The following is a 17,888-nucleotide window of genomic DNA, read 5'->3' as shown; positions in this document are numbered from 1 at the left end:
TTCTGACACAACATCAGGACTTACTCTCCAGTCCCTTTCTCAGCTCTGCTGCCTTTACACTGCCCTGTGTGTGATCAACATCACAATCTAAAGCAAGGAGGTGTTGGGAAGAATTAAAGCTCTGAACACACCTGGTTAGAAAAGAGAGCACTTCAGGGGTCTCATGGGATAACAATGGGTCCCAAGCTCAGTCCCATTGCTGAGAGCAGGATGCCATCAGTAATCACAACAGCAGCCTGTGAACACAGACAAGGCCAGGGTTGAAGGTGCTCCAATTCCTGAATTCCAGATAAATCAAAGAAATGCTCCAAACCAAACAGGCCGTGGTTCAAGAGCACACAAACAAACCAGCTGAACAGGGGCACTCAGCTGCACAGATTTGTGAGACAGAACAAGCAGCTTTAACTCCTGTTCCTGCCAAAAGCAGAATGCAGACAAGTTTAAGGTGAGGGCACTGTGACTCCGGGCTGTGAACAGCCTGGGCTGTGCCAAGGGGCTCCGTGAGCAGTGAATGGGGTGTGGGACATGCTGCCTGTGACAGCAGGGGACAGGATGTGGCAGGGCAGCACGGCACAGCTCCACATTCCTGTGCTCCAGCAGGAACTCTGCCCATTGCTAATTGTGCTGCTCCATCTGGTGCCAATCAGGATCTCTGCTGGAACACTGGGCCCAGTTATCAGCAGCTCTCCTCAAGGCTGGGGAGCAGATGGAGAGAACCCAGAGAAAGGAAGGGAAAAGGATCACATCTCTCTGCAGCTTTTTCTCAACTGGTTTATTCAGTTTACAAAAGACAAAGGATGAGGGCAGAAATTACAGCCATCTTCAAGTAAGGATTGCTGCAAAAATGGATAATTAAATTTTCCTGTGACCATACGGAAGACAAGTAGTAAGAGATTTACAATGGGGCAAGGGAGGGTTAATTAGATTTAGGAAATTGCTCCAAATTTCCAGCTGCTGCAAGAGCAGCAAAGAACTGGAGTGAACTGCTTGAGGAATTCATGACACTCCTTGCCTTGGAAGTTTTAAATCAGAGTAAACATTTGCCTCCTTGTGAGAGGGAGTTGAAATAGGTGCTCTCTACAAGCCCCTTCCACATCACTTCCATGGCTCTGTATTTCCAGATGCAGCTCAGGCATGTGGCACCAGTGTGGCACCAACCTGCTTTGGAAACCCACTACACCACTTGCATAGTTTTTAGAAACCATTTCTGGCCACTATCAAAAGGAACACCCAGCAGCCAAGGACAAGGTTATGTGCAAATTTCATAGGAGACAAAATGTCTTAAAGGTGAGGAGTAAACCTAATAAATGTGCTCAGGTTCAGACAAGGCTGGGTGTTCCAAACCAGTACTGCTTCAGTTATGGAGCAGGTCTGATTTATATTGATTCTGTAGGACTAGGAAATACAATTACCTACTCCCTGCTCAGCATTTGCCTACAGTGTAAGCATGGACTTGCTGAGAAAACAGTTACATGCTAAGACTGGTGGTAGTGAACAGAATAAATGAGCCACTGGAAACTGGACCTGTTTTCAAGGTGACCTGTAATGCTACAAACCAGCTGTCCAAGTCTGTTCCAGACTGTAGTGAGGTTAAAAACCTAAATTACTTCTGGCACAGACAGCTGGATTTCCACCCACCCCCCCATCATCAAGCTCTCACTGCATTTGTGGAAGACTGGTTAGGGAGGTGGAGAGAGGTTGCAAGTAATAACATTTATATACAGATGTATATAATATATATCATATATATAGATACTGGAAGAAGGAGATGAAATCATACCATTTGTCCTTACAATTTCATCTGTCCCCTAATTATTTACATTGTCAGAGCACACACTGGTTTATATAAATTCTTTTTACCAAAACAAGTAGTTTGGTAAAAATTGTCCTTTAGCACTTAGTTAAAGCATGGCTGATAACTTACTACACATAAGGAAGAACAGTGAAAGTCATGTAATAACTGCTAGAACTGAACACAGTCCAATATAAAATGGCCAGAATAAAAAAATTCATATAAATAGTCCTATGTACACTTTGATTGCCAACTCTAGGGTTGACAACACTACAAGAAGTTGTAACTTGACTGGCAGTGCAAGTCACCTGTCCAAGGGAAAAAAAAAGAAGTAAAAGTAAATCACAATGCACCAAAAATAGTTAATGATCAGAATTATAGTCATGATAAGAATTATGTTGCTTTTCTTTAAGCTGGAGAATTTCAGCATGTGGCTCGTCAGTCACACAGGCAATGGTGTTGTGTGTTCCAGCAGCACGAAACCAGTCCCCAGCTTTCTGCCTGCTGCAGGCTCTGCCCAGCACCACCTCTGTGCCAAGGACACCTCTATGCTGTCCTGCCACCGCCACCCTGAGAGTAACACCTGATCTGCAGCACACAAGGGAGCAGGGATTTGATTCCAACAGGCAGAGGAAAAAGACAAACCAGTAACAGCCATTACTGAGAAAAGCACAGCCTAGAAGAGAGGCAGCTGCAGGAGCTGCGAGGAGTAGACGGGGTAGCCCAGGGGCGGGTCGGCCGCCTGCACGGTCAGGTTGCGCAGCAGGGCCGGGTGTGCCTGGATGCTGTAGCGCTCCTCGTCATCGTTGGTGGCATAGAGCAGCTCCCAGGACAGGTTGGCCCACTGCCCTCGCACAGCCTCAGCATTGAGCTTTCCCACCTGGACTAACAACTCCTGCAGAGTGAGGACTCGCCCCGTGTAAATTCCCTACAAGAACAAACACATCAAGTGTCCAGTACATTGTCTGAGAAGAGACAAGAGCTGCACTCCATGAACACTTTAAACACAGCGAAGTATAAACCAGTCCCCTCAGTTCAACTCCTCCACTGGAATATAATCAGGAAATACTACTGCATCTGAAGAATGGTGCAGGGGGTTTTCAACAACAGTGGTGCCAGATCCTCTTTAGTACACACCAACCATGCAGAGCCTTCATCTTTTAGAACACAATTGCAAGGGGGGAAAAAAGAACAGTGAAAAAGAAACCCAAACTTAGACCTGGTAATTTTTCTCCTTACCATGCTTGGGTCATGCCCCAGTGAGAACAGGTATGGCTTTTCCTGCAGAACTGCTTGCTGCCACTCCAGGTCTGACACCAGCCCAATGTACCAATCACTTTCGTATTCCTCCAGGTAATTCACCAGCTCTTTGAAGTTCTCCACTGGGCCCAGGCTGGCTTTGTCTAGCATAAGTTTAAAGGTGTATCTGAAAGGTGCAGAACATCACACAGTCAGTTGTGTGGCAAAGATAGGAGGGAGAAAGGCTCTTCAGGCCACACAAGGTGGAGAGGCTCCACCAACTCTGTCAGTCACTGCTTGCCAGCTGAGTCCCTGCCAGTCAGTCTGAGTGTGCTTTTAGCTCACCCATATGTAAAACACATCAGCTTAAACACCTCTCATCACCTCCAACACTTCCCCACTGCCTGATAATGGACAGTGCCAAATATCTAAATCCAGCACAACTGTTGAGACCTGGGGATAATGAAAATAGGTTGTTTTCCCCCAGTTAACACAGCAGATTGGAGGCAGCTGCTGTGGAGAAGAAAGAAGAACCTCCACACCACAGGCTTCACTGCCTGGAGTCACAGGCAGTATTTATGTACGAAAACCCCACAAATAAATATAAAGTATATGGGTTTAACAAAACATTACTGAAGTGACACTTCTCTATGTAAATTTTTAATCTCAGGAAACAGTATTCTTTTACCTGAATGCTTTTAATGCCAGCTGGAAGAGCTCTGGTTTGCCTGTTAGCCAGTCCAAGCCAGCAGACCAAGGAATGCCACCAGTGTACGCCCTGAAGACGTGGCGAGGGGCAGGCACGGCGTTATCCAGGCCAAACAGACCAAAGAAACATGACAGCACCCCGTGGATGTACAGGTCTTTCAGAGCTTTATCTTTCATAAGGTCTGTGAGTAAACTGGAAGGCCTCTCTTTCAGATGAAAAAAGTCCAGTTGGCTCAAAACAAAGTGGTACCATTCCTCTGGAAACCTCTGCCTCATTTCACTGACTTTGGAAGAAGGCACTGGCGCTGTTCTCCATTCTTCAGGGATGCTCAGCAGCTCCGAGTAGGAGCAACTGAATTCTACAGGAGGTAAAACTTCTGGCTGTTTCCCTTTGTCCACAGCAGGCAGTCCAAGCACCACAGCCCTGTTTAATTTGTCTTCTGGAGACATTTCTTGTAGGAAATCTTGGCTCTGTGTTTCTATAGACCCTGGAATAGACAGGTGCACTTTTGGTGTCAGTCCCAGCTGCCTGGGCTCTTTTCTGTCTCTCGTTCTGCTACTGGGTTCAAAATCAAAAATGTCACTATCATCAGTCCAGTCCTCCACTGAATCAACACTAAAGCTGTCTTCTTCCCTCAGAGCTCTGGATCCTTTCACTGCACCACTGTGGCAATTTTCTGGAAACGATCCTTGTTTGTTCTTGTTGGCACTGCCTGGGCCTTCCCACGTCTTGGATTTTTTATAACAGTACTGGACAAGCATCCATACAAGCACTTTAACAAAATCATCTTTCAGGTGCTTTAAATTCTCATGGGAATCAATTATTCCAGATAACACATTCCTGGCATCAGAATACAGCCGCACAGGAACAACAGTACAGGGAGTCAGGATGTGTCCAAAATGGGGATTGGGAGACAGAATCCTTGTGTGCTCCTGATGTTCAAAGGCCATTTCAAAGATTTCATCCACTCTGTGAGCTTCAGCAGCATGGCAGGATGTTTCCTGCAGTTCCAGCCCCTAAAGCACACATGAAAACAGCTTCCCGTTAGTCTTCACCAGGACATAACTTTAAATGCTAGCAAGCTGTTTGCTTGCAACAGAATTATTCTGAACAACATGATTGTCAATATTTCCACAACTGAATCTACAAATCTGTCTAGAGAGAACAGCAATAACAAAACACTCACTGCAATATCAGGCACAGATCAATGTCTTAAATAAATCTTTGCCTCATGCAGATCTTATTACCCAGCTTATTAAAGATATTCTGTCAGAAGCTAAATGATAAAAAAATTCACATCTGCTACTCATGTAAATTGCACGACTAATTAGTACAACCCTCATCTTAGAAAATTAAATGTAAATCAGTTACACTGCTGAAATGTCACACAGCAAAATGTTTGCACTATTTTCAAACATCAACATCTCAGTGCTCAGTATGCAATTACCTTAATGTTAACACCACAGTACGTGAAGCCTTTTTCCAGCACCAATATCCACATCAACCTGTCCTGAAAGCGGCACAAGTAATGCGACCCAGGCAGAGAGAGACCTAGGCAAGAAAAAAAAACAACAAAAACTACATATTACCTTTCCTACATGCCAATGAAAGGATTCACCAGCAAACACAAAATATTTCTGCATCGAACATCACAATCAGTTAACACTGGCTAACTAGCACCTTAGAATCTTGGAAAAAATGGCTGAAATTGCAGCTTTAAAAAAGCTGTGGAAAGCTGAAAACCTCACACAACTGCAGGACTACATTATTCACACCAGACCAGGGTTAAACAACTCCACCCTCAATTCCCTTTGCAGAGATGACTTTCATGATTAAAGATCATTTTTGGCTGCATTTCCAACCACATAATTCCCACTGGAGTGCTCTCTGGAGACCTAAAGTCCTTCTTACTCAGAATACGTTAAAGAATTATGATATAGCAAAGGAGTTTCTTAATGGCCCAATTTGCTGTGGAGTAGGAAGTTTACTTGTTATCAGAGAAATAAAAATATAACTGAACTGGAATTTGAAAATCAGGTCCTGAACAACAGCAAATTTTAGTACTCAAAAAAAAAAAACAACCAACCCAAACTTTTTTTTTTTTTTTACTTATGTCACAAAAAGAGCAATGCCAAATTTCCTAAGAACTGGTAGTTATACTGTATTTGAACTATAGCTGGATGTCAATCCTCAAAACACAATGCTTAAGAACAGAAGCGTTCTTAAGGGTGATGTTTGCTGCCAGTTTATGACCTGCTTCTGCTGTCACTCATGTCTGGTGACCACTCACTTGCACAGCATTTTAGTTTTAAAATGTTGTAAGGTGAAATCAGTGAAACCAACCATTAAGCTGTAGTTAAAATTTAAGTAACCTTTTCTATCCCACTGAGCTAATGAAGTGCATTTTCTTGCTAACATTTTGCAAAGACTTTAATTCCTTTCTTGCTAGCTGTTAAAGCTACTAAAACTCCTTTATACAAAAAAAACCTATGGGTTTAAATTAGTGACACACAAAGTGGTATTGTTTCCCTTTGAACTCATCTGAGAACACCACAGTTTTTCTTGCTTCAAGACATTCATTCACAGATTTTCCCATTAAAGAAGAGACTTTTTACCCCTCAAGACTAGTGTTTTAAATTATTTATTCTACGGCATACATGCCACCAGAGTCATGATGGAAATTAGGAAAAAAACCCTATTATAATATGTATATCTATAATATAGATAGATATAAGAGATATATAGCTATATATTATAATAATATAATAAATATATCTATTGTAAATATAAAACAATGGACTAATGCAGTAGACAAACTGAAGTATCCTTCTTTAGAGAAAAAACACTTCCTGGTTTTAGTGAGTACCTCTTTCTAACCAGAGAGGAAAGTGCAGTACATATTTCCTAGTAAAGCACTTGGATATATTCTTCAGAAAAGCATGATTAAGGTTAACTTCCACTGCCTTCAAACACTAGGCCACTTTTTCCAGCCATAAGGCATTTTCTAAGAGGCTTATGTAAATATTTGCTTCTTGTCTAAGGGCTACAATCTTTTGATTATTTAGGTTACACAAAGTCTATTTCTCAAGAAAACAGCCTTGCAATTTTAAAATAGTTACTCTGGCTCCAGCTGGGAAAAAGACTGGGCATTTCTTCACCTCTGTCTCTGTAATTCTGTGAAAACCCCATCACAATACCTTTCACAGGCTGTAAATCCATAAGTGCTGCTACAATCCTACCCCAGCTGTCTGCACAAGATATGACATTGAATCTTATCAATGGGTTTGTTCTCAGCTGTTTACTGCTACTTAGGCTACAGCATGTATTTCCCAAACCTCCAGTCAATATTCACTGTAACCAATTAATACAGCCAAATTAACAAGGTCGCCTTCTGGATGCTGAGCAATGGGATTGATGCAGAGACAGACAGACCTACAGAGAGCAGTCTGATATACATAATTCTCTATGATATCTGGCTAAAGAACCCAATTTACTGCCTACATTTAGGTGGGATCAATGCATTCCATCCTTTTTATTCAGCATAGAAAGATTAGGATTGATACTGTTTCATCACCATTTAGTCTCTCCTTAAAGGTAACAAAAGAGTTTTTTTTAACAGGATTGTAACAAATAGACATTGTAGAATCATTAGCTGGAAAAGATCTCCGAGATCATCAAGCCCAGCCTTTGACTGAATACCACCATGTCCATGAAACCATTTCACAAACTGCTACATCGACTTGTTTCTTGAATGCTCTCAGGGATGGTGACTCCACCACTTCCCTAGGGAACCTGTTCCAATGCTTAATCATTTGTCCAGTGAAGAAAATTTTCCCAGTATCCAACCTCAACCTCCCCTGCTGCAAATTGCAGTGGTTCCCCTTCCTCCTGCTGTTGGTTGTACAAGAAGGATAAAAGTAACCACTTTTTCCTGAGCAATCTCTGAATATCAGATTTGACCCATGCTGTGAAATGTGGTTTACAACCATGGATTCTCCTCCCTTCAGAGGGATCTGATCCCAAGGGGTTTGGGGCGTTGGCAAGGATCGTATCCCAAGGGGTTTGGGGCGTTGGGAAGGATCTGATCCCAAGGGGTTTGGGGCATTGGGAGGGATCCGATCCCAAGGGTTTGTGTGGAAAACCACACTTCCTGAACTGTTCAGCTGCAATATTTCAGAGCACTGCCCGTACGTACCCAGGCCGCCGGCCGCCAGCGCGGACTGCAGCGCTGCGGCCAGGCCGGGCACGAGCTGCCGGTAGTACACGGTGTCGGAGCAGACGCAGGCGGTGCCGCCCGCGGGGCCCGGCCAGCTGCGCAGCGGCCGGGGGAAGCCCACCAGGAACACGGGCAGCGTGAAGAGCGGCAGCAGGGGCGAGGAAAGCAGCGCCGAGACGGCCACCAGGGCCAGCAGGACGGGGAAGAAGGCGACGTTGAGCGCGATCAGGGCGGCGCTGGATCTGCGGCGCTGCTGCTTCTCCGTCCACGAGGTCAGGAGGATGGCGATGGCGAAGTGCAGCTTGGACAGGAACTGGAACAGCCGATCCCGCAGGAGACCCACCTGTGGCACCGGGCAGGAAACACACGGTTTGTTGCCAGCAGCACACTCGGCATAGCTACAGTAATTTTAAGGAAATAAAGCATGGCTATCATTGCTTGATGTGAGAATATATCTAAGTACAGTTTTTAGCTTCTACTGTTGGGTCCTGTTGTAATTCTCCGACAAAAACAGAGACTTCAGATAACAATTATCTGCTTAATTTTACATTATGACCGTTACCAGCAAGAGTTTGATTCCTGTATCAAGGCTCCTGTTCCACCAGAGGTCTGGATTAATCACCAACATTTGTGCTGCTGACACAACCACCATGTCTAGTAAGGCATTTTCTGTATTCTGCCAGACCTAAAATAGAAATATGTTAGGCATACATTAAAAAACATACCAATTTATCTCTGCTTTCATGACCTGGAATATTTCTTCCAGGTCACCTTGGTTCTCAAGTCATGTAGAAAAACATTTCTAAGGCTAACATATTTAAAATTTAAATTACCATCCTAAACATCCTTGTGAATCCAATGGAAACAGACACAGAATGCAGGTTTTGCAGCGAATGGTCAAGTGACAGGAATGCTATCATAGCAAACGGAGACACTGCAATTGAAATAAAAGAATCACTGACCTTCTTCCAAAAACATAACAAAAGTCAACAGAGGTAAGCAGTGTTATTGCAGGATGGAAATCCCAGCACAAAAAAGAGAAACCTTCCCTTCACTATCACAAACTCCTCTTTGTATTACACTCCCACTATATCAAACAATTTATTTGCACTAATGGCCCAGGACAACAATCACTTACATCGATGCTTAGCTCTTACTTGCTATTAGTTATTTTATCCTTTATTTGTTTCTCGAAGAGAATACTCAAGTAAGTAAAAATAAACATGGAATAGCAATCATCAATCTACTTTCCCAAAGTAATGCTTCTTTATGAAATTAAGTAATTTAAATCAATTTTTCATTTCCTCAAAGTAGATGCATTTGTCTCTAACCTACCAGAGAGGAGGCACTTCTCTTTACAAGCAAGCTCTAAGAACCTAATATTTAGTCAGCTTCAAGACTTTCAATTAATTTTGTTTCCAAGTACATATTTTCAAATTTGATACTGCAGTAGTAACTAAAATCTTTTAAAAGGCCCGGCTTTCTCAGCTGGGCTTTTAAAAGGCTCAATTTTTTAGGTTCAACCCTATAAAAGAAATAAATTAAATCACTTTCAAATATGCTGAACCAGTAACTTTGACCTCAATGCACAATTTAACAAGACATCAACAAGTATTTCCAGCCATTTGGCTTCCCTTGGTTCATTCAGAGAATCTTGCACATACAGCAATTCTAGAGTTTCAATCTCCCTACAAGCATCATCTAACAAACAACAGACAGTGGTGTATTCCTACCTAGTGTTAGTAAAATCCTCCTGACAACACCAACTTTCATTAGCCTTCTTTGCTTCTCCATGAACACAGCCACAGTCCTGACATCCTTTGGGTAAAAGGGGTTTCGGAAGACTCCAAACAAGTACACTCTCTGAATCTCTCTAAGAATCCACATAATTACAAGTAACAGGATCAGAATGTAACTTGCTATGGCCTGGGGACTGGCTTGGGAAAATGATGAGGAGCCTGCAAATTGATGCAGCAGGCTCGCTTCTGTGAGAGCAAATGTCAACACAGTCACATAGAAAATGAATTCCCTCCACCCAAATTGTATTCTAAGACCTCTGTGAGCGTTTTTAGATTTGCTGGAGGCTAAATGGCTGATTGTGGTGTGTTTGAAGGCAAACCCAATCTCACTTAGGTTAAGACTCAGTATGAACCCAAGTCCAGTCATGAAGAGGATCACACCGAGGGGGCTGGGAATGAAATACGATGCTATTGCTGTTCCAGCAGAAATGAGAAACATTACTAACAACCTGTGAAGGAGAAAATAAACAAGATTTGCTTGAAAAGAAAAAGGTTATAAACAATACTAAGATATTTTACAACTGTATAAACATTTACTTTGTGTTACTTGACATAGGTGAACCTCCTAGTCCAAACTCCAAGAGTTGTTCCATTCCCCAGAGAAAAAGTGCATCAAGCGGGGGCAGAATTCCCATTGCCCACAAGAATGGCAGAAAAAGAAACAGGATGTGCAAAATCTGGTTTGTCTGCTCTAGAATGGGTGCGTTGACAGCAAACCTGGATAAAAGAAGAAATGTATTTGACTGTGAAGGGAAAAATAACTTCTGTTTAGGAAGACTTCCTGCTTAATTACTACAGCAAATCCCAAAGTTAAAACCTTACACACTCAACCTATAAAACCTAATGAGTATCTTTTAAAAGGAAAAACAAGGATATATATTTATGCTTGGGAAAGTAACACATTAATTAGAACACAGACTAAATTTTCATTTAAAAGATTTGAAGCCTTCAGATGAATACAGTGATGCAATTATCCCAATTATTTTTGTTACTCTTGTGATAGTACACTGAAAAAAATACTTGTGCAAAAAAGAGAGGTCCACAGGCTCCAAGCAAGGCCTTGACTGTTTAGCAAAAAATTGAAAAGTATTTTTTTCAGAAACACAAAGGCAAAATTTTATGCAATTTCAAGGCCCAAGATCTAAGCTCTAAAATTGGAAGAACTGGCATGTTGCCTGTACACGTACAGATAACATTGTATATTCCTAAAGAGAGTTTTTTGTTCATAAAAGTGTCAAAATCTTCCTGCAAAAACACAAAGATCAGTATTAGAAATTTGAATAAATTGTAACCCATATGTAGTTTACCAGTTAAAGGAGGTAGACTGCCATGATATTTGGTTTCTCACTCCTTTTTAATAAGTAAGCAAGCCTCAGAGGAATTTTATCAGGAATTTTGACAATGTCTTAATCTTCTCCTCAGGAAATTGAATAGAAGAATTTGGAGTCCAAGACCACATGTAAAATTCTCATACCTCACCTGAAGTGGCAATTAGGGTAAATCATTAACAAAGACATCTCCCAGTGCAAAAGTAGCAAATTCAAACCTACTGTTTTTAAATGTACCTGAAGTAACCCACCCATAAAATATGTACATGTGACAAAGTGCTATAGATATCACCTGATAGGGAAAAAGAATGCAGAGAGTGAATCTAAAAGCATCTTGTTTTACAAGCTTGATACTACGAATACTTCAGCTAAGACACTCATCTGAAAAACAGAAATGTGACTCTCCTAATTTGTAGACTGATACAGCTTTTTCATATTGCAAAAGCACTTAAAAATCCAAGTTCAAAATCTGTATCACAAAGCCACAGCAATATTCCCATTTGCTTATCCATTCATTAAAACTAAATTCAGATGTTTTTGGTTTTTTCTTTCGTTTTGTTTTTGCCTGTTGTATAAAAGCCTCTGTTATCACTTTACACAGCTTAAATTAGGAAGTATTCCAGGATGAAATCTGGACATAAATCCAGTAATCATGAAGCTTGCAGTGTTTACATTTATGATTCCAGGTCAGGAACATGTGTTTTTAAACCCATCCTCTAAAAGGATATAAATGCAAATGCTTCTAATACAAAAAATATGAAAAATTACATGGTAGAAGATAGTTTTACCTATCTCTTACAAACTGCTCTTCCTAGTTTACTTAGAATTCTATAAAAATTTTTTATAAATCTATATAAAAATTTATATAGATTTACGAAAATCTATCCACAGCATAGAACCTCAATTTTTATCATATATGCATCAATCTTCCTTTGAAATTACTACAGTTAATTAGAATCTCAAAATAAATTTTCCTCAGAAGAATAATTTAAACTTTCCCATCAAAAATACACAGAATAACCATCACTTTAAGTGTCTAAGTGCATTATTACATTTACCTGTGTGCAAGATCCACTGCAATAAAGACAAAAATGTAGAAAGGTCTCATCAGAGCAGTGATTTCATAAGTATCCAGTGCTTGGAAAGTGGCTGTTTCTGTGGCTGTGTTTATGATTAATGAATACTCTCCTATACATATGGTCACCCATCCAAACACAAAGATCACAACAGTTCCTCCAATGTTGCTATATAACAAGGTTATTCTGTTTGGCAGCAAATACCAAGTTCCCAGCCCACACAATACCCCTGCCAGGAGGGAATGGAATAGAGTGTTGATTATGTACTTCTTGCCAGGAATAATAAATTTTACTGTCTCTGAACCTACACAGCTGGAAAATTCAAACTCATCTTCATCTGTCAGGGTATTCTGAATTTGCATTCTTTCTACGGTCACTGTTTTCTGCTTTGCATAGAGGTTTGTCATCTGAAGAGCAAGTGCAGTAACAAACATGAGTCCTCCTGATAGCCCTGCGGTGCAGAAGTCCTTCATCACTCCCAGCTGGTAGAGGAGTGTTCCCACTCCTCCCCAGAGCCATGGTGTCAGGAAAAGGATGATCTGGTTCACATAGATGTAAGGAGGGGCACAGTAGCCTAATTTGAACCGGGGACCTCCCAGCACAGTCTGAGGGAAGCGCTTCAGGAAGAACTCCTGCTTGTAGTCATTGAGCAGGGGTACATCTGGCCCCATCCTCGTGGCTCAGGAATGCTGCCTGGGGATCATCTTTCCTAGAGGAGAACAGGAAGGAATACATGGACACATTACTGATTCTGGAACTCAGAACCCAGGGAATTCTTGTGTCTTCTTTTTTATTTACCAAGCTACAGTGGTATTCTGACATGGTGCTGTTAGAATTTCCCAGAATACAACTAATAAGCAAATATCGATTTTAAAATGTGAACACATTCTTTCATCTGAGGGTTGCAAATAAAAATATATAACCTGTTCTTGGGAGATGACAAAACCAACACATCTCCCCAGCAAAGTACCTTCTTAAAACTGACATTCTTCCCATTTAATCTGATTCTAATAACACCTTGCCACAGACCTCCAATTCCAAATCCTGTTAAGGATCTCTGTATACAGAATCTGTGATTCCAGTGAACAGTCACACAAGTGCAGGGACTCAGGCACACAAAGGTCCCCATAAAAAAAAAAAAAAATCAAAGCTTTATGCAATAAAGCTTTTTCAACATACATATGTTAAAAGAATTTAAGTAGAAGTATTACAAACTGTTTTCCACATCAGCATTGTTACCATCCTCCCTACACAGTCCAGTTGCAGGACAGGATCTCACTGTAATGTAAAATAAACAGTTTACTTTCTGCTTCCTAAAACATATAAAACAAATAAACAAACAAGAAACCGAACACATACTTGTGAGTTATTGCAGAATTAGCAATATTTCTCTTGGTGACAATGGAAAAAGCTGAAACAAAGGAAAAAAGATACCTACAGACATTTAAAATGACCCATCAAACAGAAATAGGTTAGAATACTCATTTAGAGAGGATCAGGGCACATAGAAACAATGAATGTAAGGTGATAACAATGATATTAAAATGTAATTCTATGCTACTAATCCTGAAAGCAAGAATTATGAATGACAGGCAGAAGTACTCAAGCTAAGAAATAGGACAAGAAAACCAACACAAAACCAGCAGTGTCAATGTCATTTAATAATAACTCTAAAAAAGAGATGGTGTGCATTAGGAGATGTGCAAGGACAGAAATTCTGACTGACTTTCTTCCACTGGAGCTGTACAATGTGATGAATACCCATTGCCATCAATGGTGAGACATTAAAAATTAAACATCTGGCTGCCATAGAGTCCTCAAACTACTGTGATCCCTTTTTTCTAAAATACCAAACATTCCTGAGCCCTTCTGAGAAAAATTCAGCCCATTTATTTAAACAGGTATCAGTCACTCAACTGTTGGTAGATGCTGACCATTGGGGAATGAAATTGGAAACAGTGCAAATGAGATTTTATGCATTATAATGACTGAAAATTTGCACTCTACATCCACTAAATCAATACACTCCATCATGGAAAGCAGGATCCCACAGGCTCTGTAACTACTCTTTATATAGGCTGTGAATTTTTTTGGGTTTTTTTCAACAAAATATTGAAAACACAGGTTTTTTGGTCCTACTATTTTAAGCAACTGAAAGTTTCTTAAATATAAGGAGAAGGCAGCAGTCAGCTCTACTGGAACTAATGGAAAAGACACATATTGACAACGGAGAGGGGAATTCATCCCAGTCAGCTCAGGAATTAGAAAACGTAACAGTGACACACCCAACTAAAAACAAATTTCAAATGTAATTATAAAATATCACAATTGAATCAATCTTCTTTAGCAAAATAAGCACTGTTTAGAGGGTGCATGGTTGTGGAGCTTAAGTTGCTGGGATAGTTACATGCAGTAGAAGATTTATGGAAATGCATGGAAATTATGGAAAGGCATGGAAATGACAGAAGCTGAGTTTAAAAAGAAAATATAGAACCAATAGGTGGAGAATTTTCCTTGAAAAACAGTTTTTGGGCAGCTGTGTTTTCTGCTCTGAGAAGGACTATTTTTGTTTCAAGTTCCAGCCTGCATTTGTGTTTGTCAGTTTATATTGCTAACCAAATGTTAACAAAACATTCCTCTTACAGTTTCTGTGTAAACAATAGGCATCTTTGTGTGAGACACGAGAATCCACACACATAAACAATATAGTTCCACTTGGCTCTGCTCCAAAACAAGCCATAAAAATAGGTGAATTTATTTGCTGAAGCTCGCTAACTGTGGAAACTCTTCCCTCTGCTGTTCTCCTGGCTTCCAACTACTCAGGTAGCACATCAGGACTTTAAAGAGGGACTCATCTATGTCTTATTCCTGTGCATAGCCCTAGCAACAAGGCTCCACACATTTGTGAGTGTTTACAGGATCTGGCTTCAATACACATTCCTGACATACAGGCCTGGCCCCACTTTGACAACTTGCCTGGATACCCAAACAACCCCTAACACAACAGTCTCTCATCACGGATGGAGGTGGGAATCTGTGCCACTTGGATACTATCACAGCAAGGATGGAAAAAGTGCTTTAACACCATAATGTCACTTCACAAGTTTTCCCTGCAACAATCTTGTTATGCCTTTATTACAGCGGGGAAAAAACAAACCTTGCAACAAATTCAGGCAGGAATTCACAGGAAGGCATGAATTTTATTCAGGCAGAAATTCACAGGAAGGCACGAATTTTTGTCTAAATTAACACCATGCTGATGATGGATCAGCTGAGTTTAGTTTGCTTTTATTTTTAGCAGATTACAGAGTATGGGTACAGCTGTCTGCCACCTAAGCAGCTGGAACACATAGGGTTTAAAATCCTTATCTCAGTGGTTTTACAGGTGTTTAAAGGTAGGGGTTACAAACCACCTGCTAACCAAGCTGGAGGAACAGGTGGGAGGTGAGGGGGAGGCTGTGGCATCCCACCAAATCCAGATGCATCCCGTGCCCACACACGGGATTAAAGATTCCCTGGATGAGCATCCATGGCTAAAGACCCCACAGTGCTGCAGGCCAGCTTCCAGGCAGGAGCCAGGCGGAACAGCGTTGATTCCATTCCCCAGGGACAGAGTATTTTAGGATAACACCCCCCCATGCAGTTATGGGATGAGCATCCCGGGATCACCTTTGGGAAGGCTCGCTGGCCGCCTCCTCCGCAGGCACCTGTGCCCCTGACCAGAGGAGCTCCCACCCAGCTCCCCTCAGCTCTTCTGCAGGCGCTAAATAAACACACCCAACGCCAAGCGGCTACAAAAAACACCTCTGCGGTCTGCGGAGGGGAAGGGCCGGTGGGCAAACCCTCGGCGGGGATGGCACCTACCTGCGGCCCGGGCTCGGAGCGGGGCCGAGCCGGCGCTGGGAGAAGGAGAAGCAGCAGCAGCAGCAGGAGGAGGAGGAGGAGGAGGATGGCGGAGCGCTCCCGTTCTCTGCCCGCCCCTTTTTCCCGCCCTCCGCCGCCGCCGCCATTTTGCCCGCCTGAGGCAGGCGGTGGGGCCGAAATGGCTCCGGCGCTGATCCCGGCGCTGATCCCGGCGCTGATCCCGGCGGTGCCGGTGCCGGAGCGCTGAGGGCCCGCGGTGCTCCCGCTCCCTCACGGCGGGCACGGCCCCGCAGCAGCCCAGAATGGACCCGGCTGGAAAAGCCTCCGGCATCATCCGGTCCAGCCCAGTGCCAGCCTGACCGCGGCACTCCGTGCCCGGCCACTCTTTAACGCCTCCGGGCGCCGCCGCTCCGCCGCTTCCCTGGCCAGCCCATGCCGATGTCTCATCTTTATTCCTGGAAGGAATCCCTCCAATGTCCCTTTTTCCTCCCCTGGTACATCTTCAGGCTCTGTCCTCTCATCCTGTCCTTTTTCCTTGGAAGCAGATCCCGATCCCACCTGGCTTCACCTTCACCTTTAACTCCCTAGTTAAAAGAGAGCGAGAAAGTCACCAGCGTTCTCACATCGTACCAGAATACTCCCAAAAGTTCCCTAAATCTTGAATATAAATGGTCTTTATGTGTTAACTAATTGAAGACACAAACGCTGGTTTTAGCCTCAGATAGAACCAAATCCATTCTCTCCTAGGTAAAGTCAAATTGAACATTCAGTGGGAAACTGAATTATAAATCTAAATACTGCAGTACCACTTCAATTACACCTGTTAAACACTAAGAATATTAGAGTCAGCATGCATAATATAATTAATATCTAATAATACTAAAATGTATAATTCAATGTATTAACACCAGGGCACACATGTAAGCCTTAATCGCTGTTAAAACCATGTACATAGTTAGAAACAGTTATATCCATTTTAATCTGAATACGTAATTTAACACACAAACATGTGCTTGTAGTTTTAGACAAAGGTTAGACTGGAAGCAGTTCTTATTGGAAGTATCATAAACTTTTTGTAGGTCTATTAATGTTTATTTGTCAGAGATAAAAAGGCAGTTGGACTGGGGAATCCAGTGTAAAACCCTGGAAACACCACCAGAGGACAATGACCATTTGTCTTTATTGAATTTCTTTTAAATGTAGTTCAGTGCCACAGATTGTTCCATCCTCTTGTATAATAAATTAAAAAATATATGTTTTTTTCACTATCCTTGATCTAATATTTTTTTTCACCCTCTCTTTCAAATGCATCTGTTGCAATTCTATTAAAAGTATTTCTATCTCATAGATATTCCAAGGTAAATAGCATCTCTTTGCAATTCCCTAATTGGTAGCAGGTATTTCCTTTTTGGTTGTCAAGTTTCATCCTGTCCCAGTTTCCCAATTCAGTTACAACTTTGTAAAAATGACAGTTCTCTTCTGGAATATTTAAATCCTAAATAAAAACAGTGGAGTGAGGGAAGGAGACACTGGATTTATTTTTTTGCAAGCTCTGCTACTTTTGTTTCAAAACTCACATAAAGCTCCTTCAAAACTCTGAGGGATCATTTCCTATATTTTCACTCTTGCTCGAAAGAATAAATCAGAATTTCTGTCAGTGCAAACTCCAAGCTATTGGTGAAGGGAGCATAGTAATTTATTTCTCTTAAGAGCTCTAAGATTTTTCTTTTTAATATAAGATAAAACCTGCTAACAAAACAAACTGTTCAAGGTAAATTTTGCTGACTTCCAGCTGTCTTTTTCTGATTATCACACAATATATAGCTGGAAACATAAACTATCTCACTGATTCTAACAGGACTCCT

The 17,888-nt window shown here is 41.7% G+C and overlaps 1 protein-coding gene across 2 annotated transcripts; it reads right to left on the bottom strand.

The window, feature by feature from the left end:
• Window positions 1-751: 751 nt before the first annotated feature.
• PCNX4 (pecanex 4) lies at window positions 752-16,157 on the bottom strand. Of its 2 annotated transcripts, XM_021554521.2 has the most exons (11): window positions 16,024-16,157; window positions 12,142-12,868; window positions 10,293-10,472; window positions 9,690-10,204; window positions 8,790-8,890; window positions 8,519-8,641; window positions 7,936-8,299; window positions 5,188-5,291; window positions 3,720-4,756; window positions 3,032-3,218; window positions 752-2,720 (listed from the first exon to the last, which is right to left on the bottom strand). In XM_021554521.2, exons 2-11 carry the CDS (start codon window positions 12,828-12,830, stop codon window positions 2,469-2,471), a joined length of 3,552 nt encoding a protein of 1,183 aa, XP_021410196.2. In that variant the 5' UTR covers window positions 12,831-12,868; window positions 16,024-16,157; the 3' UTR covers window positions 752-2,468. The 2 variants fall into 2 exon arrangements, with proteins under 2 accessions (XP_021410196.2, XP_077640039.1); XM_077783913.1 differs by lacking the exon at window positions 10,293-10,472.
• Window positions 16,158-17,888: the final 1,731 nt, after the last annotated feature.

This window comes from Lonchura striata, chromosome 6, assembly GCF_046129695.1.
Source record: "Lonchura striata isolate bLonStr1 chromosome 6, bLonStr1.mat, whole genome shotgun sequence".
NCBI classification, from domain to species: Eukaryota; Metazoa; Chordata; class Aves; order Passeriformes; family Estrildidae; genus Lonchura; species Lonchura striata.
Note: the sequence above shows the minus strand (reverse complement) of the source record. Positions and strands in the feature narration are given on the sequence as shown.